This window comes from Eriocheir sinensis, chromosome 7 (genome assembly GCF_024679095.1).
Source record: "Eriocheir sinensis breed Jianghai 21 chromosome 7, ASM2467909v1, whole genome shotgun sequence".
Classification (NCBI taxonomy): domain Eukaryota; kingdom Metazoa; phylum Arthropoda; class Malacostraca; order Decapoda; family Varunidae; genus Eriocheir; species Eriocheir sinensis.
In genome coordinates, this window is record NC_066515.1 from 13,398,236 (window position 1) to 13,415,147 (window position 16,912).

Here is a 16,912-nt window from a genome sequence, read left to right on the forward strand (position 1 = left end):
GGAACGAGAAAGTGACAGTGTGTGCTTGACCACCGTCCACTGACAGCGTGGGAAAGCAATGGTATCACGTGTTATATAAGCTATACAATTAATTAATTTTATCTCAAAAGGCGACACATTGATAACACTATAAAGCCTTATTTCATATATTCAGAATATCTGATGCAAAAAAAATCAAATGATAAATGGCTGACATATGAGAGAATGAGAAGTGTGTTGGAGATGATGCGACAGGGTTGGGGAGAAGCGCTACCCCCATCCAAAGGGACTTCATATTTGAGTCTGACTTTAGTTCTCTGTTGTCATGACATATTTATTTCAGTTTGCTAAGCTGTCCGTCTGCTTTGAGTTCTACATAAGGTATGCTTCCCCAAGTCTGCATCTTATTACAAATTGTCATAAGAAGATCTTCAACTTTTATAATATTCGCTTCCTATCGCGGATTGTTATACAAATCGTATATATTTCCATTTATCTTTGAGTGAAAGATTTATAAACCGCACTCGATTGAACCCGGGGAGGCGGTTGCCGAGTGGTCAGCGTGCGGGTGGGGTGAGCCCGTGGACCTGGGTTCGAGTCCCACCAAAACACGCGATTTTTTCAAGTTATCGCCGAGTAGCGGAAGATTACCCACATGCTGCCCGGATCTTCAATCAACCCTAACTTTAGCGACTATGTTCAAGTGGAACACCAGGGGGCAGCATGGGCCAACCAATAGTTATTTACCACGGCAGCCACTATATATAAGACAGTGGTTCTCAACCTGGGGAGCGCGCCCCCCTAGGGGGGCGCGGACACTCTCCCGAGGGGGCGCGAACACAGACGGGCGGGGAAGAAATCACGGAAAATCACGGACTCACTGGCTATTAGTACAAAGGAGATGCAACTACTGCTACTACTACTACATACTACTACTACTACTACTGATAATAATAATAATGACAATAATAATAGTGTGGGCCAATACAATAATACCCTAGCCAAGGGCTACCTATCTATCTATCTATCTATCTATGGTGACATAGGGGGAGGGGGATGAGTGGGTATCGCAGGGAGGAGGGAGGCCCAGCTCCATTGAACCAGCTTTGGCGGGGCCCAGCCTGCAAAAGGTTGAGAACCCCTGATATAAGATATGCCTGCACCATTAAAGGGCTGGGGTCGTCCATGAGGCCCCTCAAGACAACCTACCGGCGCTACAGGCAACACCTAAAAAATATTAAAAAATAAACCAGGCCTGGCAGAATACTGATAATCCGCATCCTCAGAAGAGTGGCAAGTTGAATATTTATTATTCTTCATTACCAGGTCACCATTATCATTATTATTAGACACTGAGATCAAACCCTCAACTCACAGCTGTAGACAGAGATATCATTGTCGTCCTCCATTGCCAGCAAGTATTCATCGATGAGGTCTCTAATGTATAGCCGGTTAAAGGTTTTCAGGTGTTCATCCACATATTCCTGAAAACAAAATAAAATGGGTTTCGTGTCATCTTCAAACCTAAGTCTCCTGCTCGATCTTTTTTTTTTATACAACAAACGAGGCAGCTCAAAGGCACACAAAAAAGGAAACAATAATAAAAAAAAAAAGCCCGCTACTCGCTGCTCCTAAAAAAGAATCGAAAGAGGTGGCCGAAAGAGAGGTCAATTTCGGGAGGAGAGGTGTCCTGATACCCTTCTCTTGAAAAAGTTCAGGTCGTAGGCGGGAGGAAATACAGATGAAGGAAGATTTTCCAGAGTTTACCAGCGTGAGGGATGAAAGAGTGAAGATGCTGGTTAACTCTTGCATAAGGGGTTTGGACAGTATAGGGATGAGCATGAGTAGAGAGTCGTGTGCAGCGGGGCCGCGGGAGGGGGGGAGGCATGCAGTTAGCAAGCTCAGAAGAGCAGTCAGCGTAGAAATATCGATAGAAGATAGAAAGAGAGGCAACATCGTGACGGAATTTAAGAGGTAGAAGGCTATCAGTAGGAGGAGGAGAGCTGATGAGACGAAGAGCCTTATACTCCACTCTGTCCAGAAGAGCTGTGTGAGTGGAGCCCCCCCCACACGTGAGAGGCATACTCCATACGAGGGCGGACAAGACCCCTGTATATGAATAGCAACTGCACGGGGGAGAAGAACTGGCGGAGACGATACAAAACGCCCAACCTCGAGGAAGCTGATTCATCGAGAGAGGTGATGTGAAGTTTTCAGTTGAGATTTTGAGTAAAGGATAGACCGAGAATGTTTAGTGTTGAAGATGGTGATAGCTGAGTGTTGTCGAAGAATAGGGGATCGGTGTTTGGAAGGTTGCTTCGAGTTGACAGGTTTAGAACTTGAGTTTTTGAGGCACTGAAGAACACCAAGTTCCTCTTTCTCCAATCGGAAATGATAGAAAGGTCTGAGGTTAAGCGTTCTGCAGCCTCCAGTCTGGAATCGTGTACTTCCTGTTGAGAGGGTCTTCTATTGAAAGAAGTTGAATAATGCAGAGTGGAGTCGTCGGCGTATGAGTGGACAGGACAGTTTGTTATGGAAAGAAGATCATTGATGAATAAACAGGAGTGGGTGATAGGCCAGAACCCTGTGGAACACCACTGTTGATAGATTTAGGGGAAGAACAGTGACCGTCTACCACCGCAGAGATAGAACGGCCGGAAAGGAAACTGGAGATAAAGGAACAGAGAGAGGGATAGAATCCGAAAGAGGGCAGTTTAGAAAGCAAAGACTTGTGCCAGACTCTATCGAAGGCTTTCGATATGTCTAGCGCAACAGAGAGTTTCACCGAAACGGCTAAGAGAGGATGACCAAGAGTCAGTTAAGAGAGCAATAAGATCGCCAGTAGTACGCCCCTTGCGGAACCCATACTGGCGATCAGGTAGAAGGTTAGAAGTGGAAAGGTGGTTTTGAATCATCCGGTTAAGGATTGATTCAAAAGCTTTAGATAGACAGAAAAGTAAAGCTATAGGGCGGTAGTTTGAGGGATTGGATCGGTCACCCTTCTTAGGCACAGGCTGTAGAAAGGCATACTTCCAGCAGGAAGGAAACTTAGATGTTGATAGGCAGAGACGAAAGAGTTTGGCAAGGCAGGGTGTCAGCACGGAAGCACAGTTTTTAAGGACAATAAGAGGCACTCCATCAGGTCCATAAGCCTTCTGAGAGTCGAGGTCAGAGAGGGCATAGAAAACATCATTTGGACGAATCTTAATAACAGGCATAAAGGAGTGAGAGAGGGGATGAGTATGAAGAATATGCCCAGAATCGTCCAAGGTGGAGTTCTTACAGAATGTTTGAGCGAAGAGTTCAGCCTTAGAGACAGATGAGACGGCAGTGCTGCCGTCAGGGTTAAGGAGAGGAGGGAAAGAGGAAGAAGTGAAATTGGAGGAGATATTTTTGGCTAGATGCCAGAAGTCACGGGAAGAATTAGAAGGAGCAAGGTGTTGACATTTTCTATTGATAAAAGAAGTTTTGGTAAGTCGGAGAATATATTTGGCACGATTCCGGATTGAAATGTAAAGGTCATAGTTAGCGGGAGTTCGAAGGCTCTAGAACCTTTTGTGAGCTGCCTCTCTCTCTTTAATAACACGAAAACAAGCATGATTAAACCAAGGCTTTTTAGCATGAGGAGTAGAGAAAGAACGTGGAATGTATGCCTCCATTCCAGAGACAATCACCTCTGAGATGCGCTGGGCACACACAGAGGGGTCTCTCCTGGAAGCAGCAATCATTCCACGGAAAATCGGAAAAGTACATCCTCAAGTCGTCCCACCGAGCTGAAGCAAAATGCCAGAAGCATCGCCTCCTCGGTGGATCCAGAGGATGTACAGGAGCGATAGGACAGGACACAGAAATAAGGTTATGATCGGAGGAGCCCAACGGAGAGAACAGTTTGACAGGGTAAGCAGAAGGATTAGAGGTAAGGAAGAGGTCTACAATGTTGAGCTTGTCTCCAAGACGGTGGGGAATACGTGTAGGGTGCTAAACCAACTGCTCTAGGTCGTTGAGGAGAGAAAAGTTGTAGGCTTGTTCACCAGGATGGTCAGTGAAAGGGGATGAAATCCAAAGCTAGTGGTGAACATTGAAATCTCCCAAGATGGAGATTTCAGCGAAGGGAGAGTGAGTCAAGATGTGCTCCACTTTTGAATTCAAATAGTCAAAGAATTTTACATAGTTAGAAGAGTTAGGTGAGAGATAAACAGCACAGATGTATTTAGTAATAGAATGACAATGAAGTCTTAGCCAGATGGTGGAAAATTCAGAAGAGTCATCTTGAACTTGGAGAATATGAGTTTTTTTTTTTTACAAAAAAAGGAGACAGTTCAAGGGCGTGAAAAAAAATGAAAAAAATAATGGAAAAAAGCCCTCTACTTACTGCTCCTGAATAGAGTACAGAGGAGTGGCCAAAAAGAGAGGTCAATTTCGGGAGGAGAGGTGTCCTGATACACTCCTCTTGAAAGAGTTCAAGTCGTAGGCAGGAGGAAATACAAATGAAGGAACATTGTTCCAGAGATTACCAGCGTGACGGATGAAAGAGTGAAGATGCTGGTTAATTTTTGCATAAGGGGTTTGGACAGTATAGGGATGAGCTTGATTAGAAAGTCGTGTGAGCAGAGGCCGCGAAAGGGGGGAAGGCATGCAGTTAGCAACTTTAGAAGAGCAGTCAGCTTGAAAATATTGATAGAAGATAGAAAGAGAGGCAACATCGCGACGGAATTTAAGAGGTAGAAGACTATCAATAAGAGGAGGAGAGTTGTGTTAATGGAGCCCCCCCAGACGTGAGATGCATACTCCATACGGGGGCGGGAGAGCAACTGTGCGGGGGAGAAAAACTGACTGAGACGATTCAGAACGCCCAACCTCGAGGAAGCTGATTTAGTGAGATGTGAAGTTTCCAGTTAAGATTATGAGTTAAGGATAGACCGAGGATATTTAATGTTGAAGCAGGTGACAGCTGAGTGTTGTCGAAGAATAGGGGATAGGTGTTTGGAATATTGTATCGAGTTGATAGATGGAGAAATTTGGTGTTTGAGGCATTGAAGGATACAAGGTTCCTTTTACCCCAATCGGAAATGATAGCAAGGTTTGACGTTAGATAGGTAGACTGATAGATAGATAGATAGATAATTGAGGAAAGAAAAGTTGCAAGCTTTTTCACCAGGCTGGTTTATGAAAGACGATGGAAGTCAAAGCTGGTGGTGAACATTGAAATCTGCTATGATGGAAGTTTCAGCGAAGGGAGAGTGGTCAAGATGTGATCCATTTTCGAGTTTTATACATATATATATATATATATATATATATATATATATATATATATATATATATATATATATATATATATATATATATATATATATATATATATATATATATATATATATATATATATATATATATATATATATATATATATATATATATATATATATATATATATATATATATATATATATATATATATATATATATATATATATATATATATATATATATATATATATATATATATATATATATATATATATATATATATATATATATATATATATATATATATATATATATGTGTGTGTGTGTGTGTGTGTGTGTGTGTAGTAGTGGTAGTAGTAATAGTAATTGTAGCAGTAGTAATAGTAGTAGCAGTTGTAGTGGTAGTAGTAGTAACAGTAGCCGGACTTATTCTTATTTACTATTTTTCAAAATGATACTTTTATTTAATTATTCGATTTATCTTAATCAGTAGATATTTTAGGTTACCTTTGTAACTTGGTTTATTTTTTCAGTCAACTTCCGCGCCTTCTGTAAACCCCACCTCCTCTTCAACCACTCCGGGGCACATGCTGCAAGCAACGGAAGGAAGTTGAACAGCATCACTTTTCCTTTTTGGAGGGACTGGTTCATCTCCCAGACCAGGCGAATGATGTCATGAGCTTCTGTTTCGTCTGGCTCAAAGCGCTTGTCTGTTGAGAGAAAAACTGGTTGTATCTCAAAACTTTCTTTGAGACTACGAGATTTTGTTATTTATATGTATACTTAAAAATAAAGTGCACGACAATAACATATATCGCGTTCTAATATGCTTGAATTTAAATGAAAATATTTGAGCTTCAATATCCTGCCTCCCAACAATAGCTTTCTTCATATCGTAGAGAACGACACAGACAGACAGAGGTAACTAAATACTTTTTCATATTTTATTTCGTACTGCATGTTCCTTCAGGTTTAATGTTGAGCAACAGTAGGTTGTCCAAATTTATGTCCCTTTCGCGTATTCAAAAGAGTAAAACTTTGCAATGGCAAACTTTTTCAATTTGGAAAGTTCTAGTATATGCGTATTAGAAGTTCTGGTTTTCGGTTGTGAGGGGTGGAGATAAAGAAACAAGATAAAAAGGAAAGCCACCGCCCTCCAATAAAAAAAAAGAATTCTTTCGATTTAGGATAATTACAGCCCGTCATCATATTTCACCCACACTTAAAAGCGCTACTATAAGAAACATCGAACTGTGTACAATTCTAGAACTGACTTACCACCATCCACCACATGCTATTGAAAATGTTCACTCCTAAAGAACATACAAATGGATTTATCGCCAATACCTCCTTGCCACACTGTAACTACTAATGGGGATCATACGCCCAGGACGCATTGCTTCACTCACTCGCCGTCTCCATTCCGACGGTTTGCACGAGCTCGCTCCCTCGCAACTACCCTGTCTGTCTCATCCTTCTTGGCATGATCGACCGACTTGCCCAACCCTTTATTTACGTGGGTGTCCCTTTGGATTTCTCCAGCCAGGCTTGTCTCGTACGGGAACAGCCCAATGAGCAGAGTCGACGTCCGGGAGGCGTGCTAGGTGTATCCAGATTTTGCGTTTACGGACTAAGCTAGTACCATGCCTTCCTGTGTGCCCGTGAAACATGGACACTGAATAGAGATTAGGAGAGGCGTGTAGATGCTTTTGGTACCACGTACCTTCGAAGGATCGATTGATATTGCTGGAATGACTTCTTGTCGGACCAGCGATTACGCAATGAAAATTAATGATGGCATGAAGTGAGCGGAAGGCGTTTCCGTCCTTGTCCATATTAATTTAGGAGTGAGGTAGGGGTGCGTCTTTGCACCATCACTTTTCAACACTTGCATTACGAGTAACTGGGTAGTAGGCAAAGTTTCTGATTTACGTCGTTGTGGAGCATCTGTTGGCAACATTAAGGTTTGGTGATGATGATGTACTGCTCGCAGCATCGCTGGAGGTTCTCGTGTTGCCTCTCAAGTTCTGCATGAAGTGCCGATGCCTCTGAGACTAAAGGTCTCCTGGGCCAAAAACAAAGGTCAAGCCGTTTCAAGGCTTGAAGTTTAGTCAGCCCATGAATGTGGTGGGTATGTCGAAGTCATTAAAAGTTTCGCATATCGTGGTGGTAGTATTTATATAACGATAGTGGATCTTATCAATAAGTCACTCGACAAACTGGCCTCGGCCGCTTGGCCCATGGCATTATGAACTCGTTGAAAAAGATTAAATTGCAATGTCGATACCTATGTTGGCAGACAAAGATTCGTATCTTTAAGTCAATTGTTCTCCTTATCTTACTGCATGGCTATGGAACTTTGACTCTGAATAGTGACTTGGAGAGGCGTCTTGAGGCCTTTGGTACCAAGTGCTTTCACAGGATCATCGGGTATCGCTGGGATGACTTCAAGTCGAATCAGCAACTACACGACGAAGCTGAATCAGGGCCTATTACCAGCTTTGTCCGTGAGCGCTGACTTAGGCTATATGAGTACTTGGCATACCTCCCGGATGTCGATCCTGTTTATGGAGTAGTTTCTGTACGAGACAACCATGAGTGGAAGACACCAAAGGGACGCTCACATTACTCATGGGAGTCATGGCTGCGGCAAGTCGACAGACCTGCCAGGATGGCCTTAGGATGGGTAGAGCAGTTGCAAGGGAGCGTGCTCAGAGAACTGTCGGGAGTGGTGGCGGTGGTTGAGTGAAGCGACGCCCCCCCGGATGTATGCTCCCGTGAGTTATTTAGGTGGCATATAACTTCTCTTTCTTCTCAAGTTCATACATCTCGGTTGGGAAACAGTACACTGTAATAAGAGATAGAAAACCCAGGGTGTGATTCAACCTTACCAGCATCATGCACTTATCCATCACAGTAGCCCCTTCAACAGACGACTGAAGTCGGCTGGTAATGGCTATAGCTACTCCTTTTCAGGTCTTGCCTGACCAGTAGTAGGTATAAACCCCATTACTGTTATTTCTATTGCCGAGTTTCCTCGCCTCAGAGAGTCCCACTATGTCCACTCGCAACCTCCTCAGATCAGCTGACAGATGGGATAGTCTCTTATTCTCCGAGAGGCTTGGGATGTTTCAGGCACCCACACGGAAAGTCCACCGGAGGTTAAACCCTGCCCTGCCTCCACGAGCTTGTGTCTCGTCTTTAACAAAAAGATCCTTCCAACAGGAATTTCAAAACTCTAGGTTAGACGCTGCTGAACACTTAACCTCAGACCTTGCTATCATCTCTGAATGAGGCATGAAGAACTTAGTTTCCTCCTGTGCATCAAAAACTCAGTTTCTTCACCTTTCCACTCGACACAATCTTCCAAACACCTTTCCCCTATTCATCGACAACGCACTACCTGCTACCATCCTTCACATAGAATTGAAAATTGACATTTCAGCAAACGTTCATTCAAAGTCAAATAATTAGAATAGCATAAGCCTGTTCAGATGAGGGACTTTTGGGGAATGTCAGACGGTAGCTCAAATCACTAAACTTCTTCATTCGCGTCGAGTGATACCAAATTATGACGTCCTGATACGAGTAATTATTATTATTTTTTGACCAGTGGAAATTAAATAATGTTCATAAATTATAGTAAGAAAATTGTCTTCGTTTTCACCACTTACTTGCCACCATTTTCCATATTACGTTGAAAACAGCCACCCCAAGGGACATCGGCAGAGTCTTGTCTTCGTTGGTGTGCTTCTTGAAATCCTGCACCATCAACGCCGCCTCCTCTTGAATGGCCTCCTCGGCCTTGGACTTTCCCATTCCCAAGTTTCTTAGCTGACGGAGCATGAAACGGCGGTGCATCAGCCACTTGGTCCCATTGCCTACGATGACTCCTAACGGCGAGAGAGGAAGAATGGAAAACAAGTGCAGCAGATACATATTGAAAAAGAGAGAGAGAGAGAGAGAGAGAGAGAGAGAGAGAGAGAGAGAGAGAGAGAGAGAGATTTACATAGATATTCTGATCACACATATCCTATGATCCAGACCAGGTGGTCTCTTAAACCTAAGTGAAATAATATTATTCAAATGTCACCAGGATTTTGCATATCTGCTTTAGGAAATTTTATGAAGTTGAAGGAAGTGTCGGTTGAATTGTTTTTAAATGAATAAATAGAGTTGCACTGGACCACTGGAAGTTGGAGCTTATTCCATTCTCGCGCTACAACGGTGGTGAAGAAAAAAATGGTGGTCTGAATTTATTTCTTTACAAGCAAGTTTTCTGCCATTATTTCTCGTTTGAAACGTGTCATCGATCATAAACAGGTTGGATTTGTCCACATTCGTAAATCCATTAAATATTTTGAAACATTCGATCACTTTTCCTCTGAGGCGACGCTTATCAAAGGAGGACAGGTTAGGAAATAAGAGCCTTCCATCGTAAGGTTTGTTGCGCATCGTAATCTTTGTTGCCCTAAGTTGAACACCTATTTAAGCAATGTCCTTCGCATGGCGGGGAGACCAAAATTATACAGCATATTCCAAGTGGAGTCGGACGAAATCATGGTACATTGAAAGTATTGCATCTTTATTGGTGAATGAGAAGTTTCTTTTTAATGAACCCCAGCATTATGTTGTTTTTATTTTCTGCGTCATTGCATTGCTGTGATAATTTGAGGTTTGACACAATTTTAACACCAAAGTCATTGACACACTGAACGCTTTTGAGTTTCGCCGCACAGATTTTGTAATCGAACCTCATATTTCACTGATGCATATTGAAGAACCAAGCACTTATCGAAATTAGAGGGCATCTTCCATCTATCAGACCAAGTTTATTAATGAAATTATGGAGTCCAACGTCAACGTCGTTGATGTAGATTATAAACAGCACTCGGCAAAGAAGTGAGCCCTGAGGGACCCCACTAGTAGCAAGCGCCCACTCTGAGTTAACTAAACCGATCATCAATCTTTGGTATCTCTTACTCAACCAATTAGTGTTCCATTGGTGTACTACGTTCAGAACCTAGTTGCTTGACTTCATAAAGTAATTTATTGTGTGGAACTTTATCAAACACTTTCTGAAAATCAAGACAGACTACCTCCATTGATTTGATTACGTTGAAAACTGAGAAGATATCGTTATAAAAGGTCAATGGTTCGATAAGCTGAATCTCTTGTTAAGGAGGCCATATTGTGAATACTTAATTAAGAATGGCTTGCAAGGTCACTAAAAATTTCGTCTTCCGGGGTTCACCCACCCTTCATTTTTTTTTATTATTTTACCGACACGTTGGGGGTCACCCACTTGGCATGTCTTGACCCTTTGCTCGTTGGTATTTCCACCCACGCCGACCCAGCATGAACCCTGATATTTCCGTTTTTGGGGAGCGGTAAAGTGACCACCCGGGGTCTGTGGAATGTTCCACCCGCCGCTCCTTGTTTTGGGGCCATAGCAACCGCCCCGCGCGACCCAGGCTAGGTCGTTGTTACCGCGGGGTGTTCTTCCCTTTTGTATTTCCTGCCCGTCATTTAATATGACATTATGTATATTTCCTTTTTATGTTTAGGATTAGATACTTATGTATTGTATGTAAAATATGTATTGTAACTATATTTTGAGTTGTCGTGGGGGAGGTTTTGTCCCGCCCCGCCGGCGACGTCTGGCAGCCCACTCTTGGGGCGGCGGACAGCCCATTTAAGCGCTGACCTGGGTCAGAAGCGGGTCTTTCCCTGTATCGTCGAGTCGAGCGAGGTAGGCCCGGTCCTCCCTCCTCTCCACGTCCTTTGTGCCTTCAGCAAGTCGTTTGACGCCGTCGGCGTGCGTGTTTTATACACTTTTCTTTTATGGACGGAGGAAGGGCCGTTACTGTATTAAGGTGAGGTTCTGGTGTGTGTTTTCGTGTGCCGGTTCACTGTTTCCGTGTTTATCACGCTTTAGCCTGTTTTACGTGCTGCCTCCCTCGTTCAAGTGTTTTCCATTTGTGTTTTGTGCATTTTTGTTATTTGTTTCATGTTTTAAAGGAGTGGTGTACCTAAGTCAATCTTGAGTTCTTAATTTTCTTTTGTAATTAATGTAAATATTAAGTTTTTGTAAATATATATTATCTTTAGGTCATTTTGGCGTTTTCCGTTACCATTTCCTTTCTTTTAAATTATTCATTTTCCTTTTATTTGTTGTTCGGTTAGGGGAAAAGAACCTGGTGTTTTGAGGCCTAACCAACCCAGTTTTTGTTTTGACTTTGTGTTTCCTGTAACTTTTCCCGAGACCCCTGACCACACCAGTGTTACGGCACTGGTGACGTAACAACTGGAGACCTCGCCAGGACTGCATTCATTTACACACTTCTTACGTAATTATGGCGATTATTAATGAAGCAGACGTTGTTGTGTGTCTTGAGAACGAGCCCACGTGCGACAGTCTACGTTGACTCGCACTTCGGTGCAGTCAGCACTTCGGTGCTGAGAACCTTGTTGCTTTAGATAAATCCAAGATGGCGAGGCTAGTCTCGCACCAGCTAGGATTAGTTGAGGTGGAGCAGGACGTAAACGGCGAGGGCAGGAGCGACGACCCTGACCCCACGTCTGCCCATCAACAGGTAATGACTCCAGCTTTACATAGTGTTTCTGTGACCCCGAGTTCGCAGGACAGAGAGCTAGAGATGCTCCGCCTGCAGATAGAGCTCACGCGGGCACAAACCGAGCTTGCAGCGGCTGGTGGGCCACGTGGCCCTTCTAGACACGTTGGAGGGCCTAGTGAATCGCAGTTTTCTTTATCCAGCCTCGCGCCTTGTACCAAGCTGCTTCCTGTCTTCAATGAGAAGCAGCCTGACGATTTTTTTGTCGCCTTCGAGCGAACGGCCAATATCGCGGGCTGGCCACGACACACCTGGCCCCTCCTTCTCCAGCATCGTCTCGTTGGGAAGGCCCAGATTGCTCACACCGCTCTGTCTGACGAGGAGGCCAGAGATTATGATGTCGTGAAGGCAAGGGTACTCGAAGCCTACGCCTTGGTGCCAGAAGCCTACAGGAAAAGGTTCCGCGAACAGAGTTTGAAGGACGGGCAGACCCATCTTGAGTTCGCTAGGGACAAGCGTGTGGCTCTGACTCACTGGCTTCGTTCCAGAAAAGTTTCTAGTTTTGAGGCGCTCCGCGAACTCGTTCTTGTGGAGGAATTTTTCTCTTGTGTTTCGAGAGAGGTCGCGTCACACCTCTCCGATAAACCTTATGATACTTAAGAGGAGGCAGCAACACGGGAAGATTATTTTTGTTTAAACAGGCACGAGACACCACACCCTTACCAGTTTAAGTCCAGATCGGGTGGCGAGAAGTCAGACCGCTTTTCTCAGAAGGGTAAGCATTTTTCTGAGGGTTCAGGCAAGGCCTCTCCCTCCTTTTCTCCGCCTAAGGCCAAGGGCACGTTTTCATGTACTCACTGTGGCAAGAGCGGCCACATCAAGGAGTACTGTTTTTCGCTTCACACAAATCTGAGACCCAAGGCGCCTGGACCGCCTAATAAATTTGTTTCACGCGCTCAAGCTTCTGAAGGGAAGCCTATTTCTTTAGTTTCGAGTTACCGTGAGACCCCTAGTGTTTTGCCCGGGGAGACTGTTTTGTTTGAAGGCAAGGAGGACCCTGCGGAGGGTTCCTACAAGCCATTTTTATCTAGGGGCTCCATAACGCACGACGGCGAGACTGTTCCCGTCACTGTTTTGAGAGAAACGGGTGCTCTCTTTTCGCTCGTGAAGGTTGATGTGGCGATCGGCCGGGAAACGGGTAAGTTTGTTACTTTAAAAGGCATGTTTGGTGTAGAAGAGTCATGTTCCCTCGTGGACCTTTACCTGGACTCTAACTGTTTCACTGGCTTGGCGACTGTGGCTGCTGTTAAGCACCTTCCTGTCCGGGAGGCTGATTTTGTTTTGGGGAACGATTTGGCGGGAAGTCGGGTGGAAATCGAGTCCCCCGCTTCTGTGTCGTGCGAAAGGCCGGAGGCTCCGCCGACAACGCCTGACCTGGGGGCAAAAACGCCCAAGGTTCCTCCCCGCTCTGCCGTTACGCCCTTCGCCGCTGCGGAGAAGCGAGACGCAGAGGAAACAGCCACGCCCGAGCCAGACCATTTTTGCCAGGGAGACGTAAACATCTGCGGCATTTTTACTCCCCCTGTTTGCTCTAATGTCTCTCAGTTTACCACCAGTAGCACGCCTGTGGGGAGTTCAGGTGGGGCCGACGTCCAGGGGGAGGACGAGACAGTGCTGTACCTTCAGGGGCAGGAGGAGGTGCAGCAGAGTGACGACGGGCCCCTCAAGAGTGAGGCCCCTTTGAGGAGGCGGTTGCTGCCCGCTTCCCGCCCTGACACGCAGCTTGCCGCTCACGCTCAGGACAAGTGTCGACAGGCTGGTGTACATTCTGCGCCAGCCCCTGATTTTTCTTTTGTGTTTGGGCTTCCGCGCCACGCTCAGGCGGGCGGGACATCATGCTTTGTTGAGAGTGGGAGTTTTACGGGCAATGTATCATCCTTTTCTCAGAGTCAGGGCGCCGCCGAGCTCCCCCTCAACAGTAATTTTCCTGACTCCTTGTGTAATTTTCTGCCCCATTTTTCATTTTCCCTGTGTGATTTGCCCTCGGAGAGTAGCTCCTATGCTTACGAGCACATTTTTGTCCAAGTTAACGGCTCTCTATCCTTAGCTTCAGTGTCCAAGAGCCTGCTTAATTTTTCCGAGGAGCCTGTTATTTGTCAGTCTGTTGAGGTGGGAGGCAAAGCTCAAGTTTCATGTCGTCTCACCAGTCATCCCTTTTCATTTAAGTTTCATGGACCACTCAGTTTTTCAGAGAGCGGTTCAGGCACCACCTGCGTTTTGGCGATCCCTGAAGGGCGTCGTAAGCGGACGGGGAGCCATGTCAGTTTCCTGGAGGAGCATGTGGGAGTGACGCCTCCAGAAGACCCTCAGGCCCCAGGCAGTCTAGCTGGCCAGAGTTCTGTCGGGGTAGAGGAGGAGGTAAATGTAGGTCTGTTTACCTCAGGGGAGGCGCGGCTGGCTCAACACGTCGCTTCTACCCCGAGGGTGGACCGCGTCGGGAGGCCCCTGGCCGACCGACGTGCATACCAGGTCCCTTTGATTGCGCTGGTTCTCTTTCGAGACCGGAGAGATCACAGGGACCCCATCTCCCCTGATATGGACGATGTAGGTATGTTTACCTCAGGGGAGGCGCGGCTGGCTCAACACGTCGCTTCTACCCCGAGGGTGGACCGCGTTGGGAGGCCCCTGGCCGACCGACGTGCATACCAGGTCCCTTTGATTGCGCTGGTTCTCTTTCGAGGCCGGAGAGATCACAGGGACCCCATTTCCCCTGATATGGACGCCAGAGACGCCCCGCCATTGTGCCAGGCGATACTCAAGCTCCGTCCCCGTCATGTGCTGGCCGTGAGGAAGGAAGTCGAGTCCTTACTCCGGCCAGGCCTCAGAGTGAGAGGCACAAGTGGTGGTGTCCATTCGAGTTTTTGTATTCAAGGCAGAGGGCCTGGTCCACCCCTGCATTTTGTTTATGTCAGTTTGACTGCGAAGGGCGCGTACCTTACCTCTCAGGATTGACACCTTTGTTGATAGGGTAGGTTAGAATTAGTTTTCAAATTTATTATGATTTTTGTGTGATTTATTATATATTTTATAGTTTCCCGTCACAGCTCGGCGGGCCACTGTGTGACACCCCCTTGTCTGGTCTTGTTGGGGGGGACTGTTACGGCCGGGCTTCATTTTTTTTTATTCTTTTACCGACACGTTGGGAGTCACCCACTTGGCCCGCCTTGACCCTTTGTTCGGTGGTATTTCCACCCACGCCGACCCAGCATGAACTGGATATTTCCGTTTTTGGGGAGCGGCATAGTGACCACCAGGGATCTGTGGAATGTTCCACCCGCCGCTCCTTGTTTTGGGGCCATAGCAACCGCCCCGCGCGACCCAGGCTAGGTCGTTGTTATCGCGGGGTGTTCTTCCCTTTTGTATTTCCTGCCCGTCATTTAATATGACATTATGTATATTTCCTTTTTATGTTTAGGATTGTATGTAAAATATGTATTGTAACTATATTTTGAGTTGTCGTGGGAGAGGTTTTGTCCCGCCCCGCCGGCGACGTCTGGCAGCCCACTCTTGAGGCGGCGAGGGCGGCGGACAGCCCATTTAAGCGCTGACCTGGGTCAGAAGCAGGTCTTTCCCTGTATCGTCGAGTCGAGCGAGGTAGGCCCGGTCCTCCCTCCTCTCCACGTCCTTTGTGCCTTCAGCAAGTCGTGTCACGCCGTCGGCGTGCGTGTTTTATTCACTTTTCTTTTATGGACGGAGGAAGGGCCGTTACTGTATTAAGGTGAGGTTTTGGTGTGTGTTTTCGTGTGCCGGTTTACTGTTTCCGTGTTTATCACGCTTTAGCCTGTGTTACGTGCTGCCTCCCTCGTTCAAGTGTTTTCCATTAGTGTTTTGTGCATTTTTGTTATTTGTTTCATGTTTTAAAGGAGTGGTGTACCTTAGGCAATCTTGGGTTCTTAATTTTCTTTTGTAATTAATGTAAATATTAACTTTTTGTAAACATATATTATCTTTAGTTCATTTTGGCGTTTTCCTTACCATTTATTTTGTTTTAGATTATTTATTTTCCTTTTATTTGTTGTTCGGTTAGGGGAAAAGAACCTGGTGTTTTGAGGCCTAACCAACCCTGGTTTTGTTTTGACTTTGTGTTTTTTGTAAATTTTCCCGAGACCCCTGACCACATCAGTGTTACGGCACTGGTGACGTAACACCTACTACTGAAGTTAGACCAATGTTGTCTTCTATCTTAAAAATCGGTGTCTCGTTCGTCATTTTCCAAACTGAAAGGACCATGCTTTGTCGCAAGAACATGTTAAACAAAGATGCAAGAGAGGAGAGTACATTTCTTTTTGTTTCTTAAAGACGTATAGGATATCCAGTGTCAGGTCCTGGACTTTTATTAATGTTAAGGGATTGGAGAACATAAAGGACCTCATCAGTAGTTATTACAAAGTTGGACAAGGTATATATAGGATTATTTATAATAATACTGTCGGCCCTAATGTTTTTTTTTTTTTACATTAGAGGAAACAGCTCAAGGGCAAAAAAAAAAATAATAATGAAAAAAAAAAGCTCGCTACTCATTGTTCCCACAAAAGAGTCAAGAGGAGTGGCCGAAAGATAGGTCAATTTCGGGAAGAGAGACGTCCTAATACCCTCCTCTTGAAAGAGTTCAAGTCGTAGGCAAGAGGAAATACAGATGAAGGAAGATTGTTCCAGAGTTTACCAGCGTGAGGGATGAAAGAGTGAAAATACTGGTTAACTCGTGTGAAAGGGATTTGGACAGTAAAGGGATTAGCTTGAGTAGAAAGCCGTGTGCGGCGAGGCCGCGGGAGGGGGAGAGGCATGCGGTTAGCAAGTTCAGAAGAGCAGTCAGCGTGAAAATATCGATAGAAGATAAAAAGAGAGACAACATGGCGGAGGATTAAGAGGTAGAAGACTATCAGTAAGAGGAGAAGACCTGATGAAACGAAAAACCTTAGACTCCAATCTGTCCAAGAGAGCTGTGTGAGTGGAGCCCCCCACACGTGAGATACATATTCCTTACGAGGGCGGACAAGGCCCCTGTATATGGATAGCAACTGTGCGGGGGAGAAGAACTGGCAGAGATG

The 16,912-nt window shown here is 45.2% G+C and overlaps 2 protein-coding genes across 2 annotated transcripts in view; one reads left to right on the forward strand and one right to left on the reverse strand.

Moving 5' to 3' along the window:
* LOC126992673 (cytochrome P450 2L1-like) overlaps positions 1-16,912 on the reverse strand; it is a gene marked incomplete at its 3' end in the record, with an annotated part of 136,790 nt that overhangs the window by 22,846 nt on the left and 97,032 nt on the right. The window contains 3 exon segments of the mRNA XM_050851483.1: positions 1,355-1,463; positions 5,737-5,939; positions 8,904-9,122. Coding sequence (XP_050707440.1) covers positions 1,355-1,463; positions 5,737-5,939; positions 8,904-9,122 — 531 coding nt within the window.
* On the forward strand, positions 9,133-15,199 carry LOC126992665 (uncharacterized). Its single transcript, XM_050851474.1, has 2 exons — positions 9,133-14,333; positions 14,514-15,199. Exons 1-2 carry the CDS (start codon positions 13,026-13,028, stop codon positions 14,814-14,816), a joined length of 1,611 nt encoding a protein of 536 aa, XP_050707431.1. The 5' UTR covers positions 9,133-13,025; the 3' UTR covers positions 14,817-15,199.

Bases quoted from the DNA above. Each gene is read 5' to 3' on its own strand.
- LOC126992665 (XM_050851474.1), top strand. From the start codon at position 13,026: ATGTTTGGTGTAGAAGAGTCATGTTCCCTCGTGGACCTTTACCTGGAC. The intron at 14,334-14,513 runs GTCCCTTTGATT...CGTGCATACCAG, and splicing joins CCGACCGACGTGCATACCAG to GTCCCTTTGATTGCGCTGGT.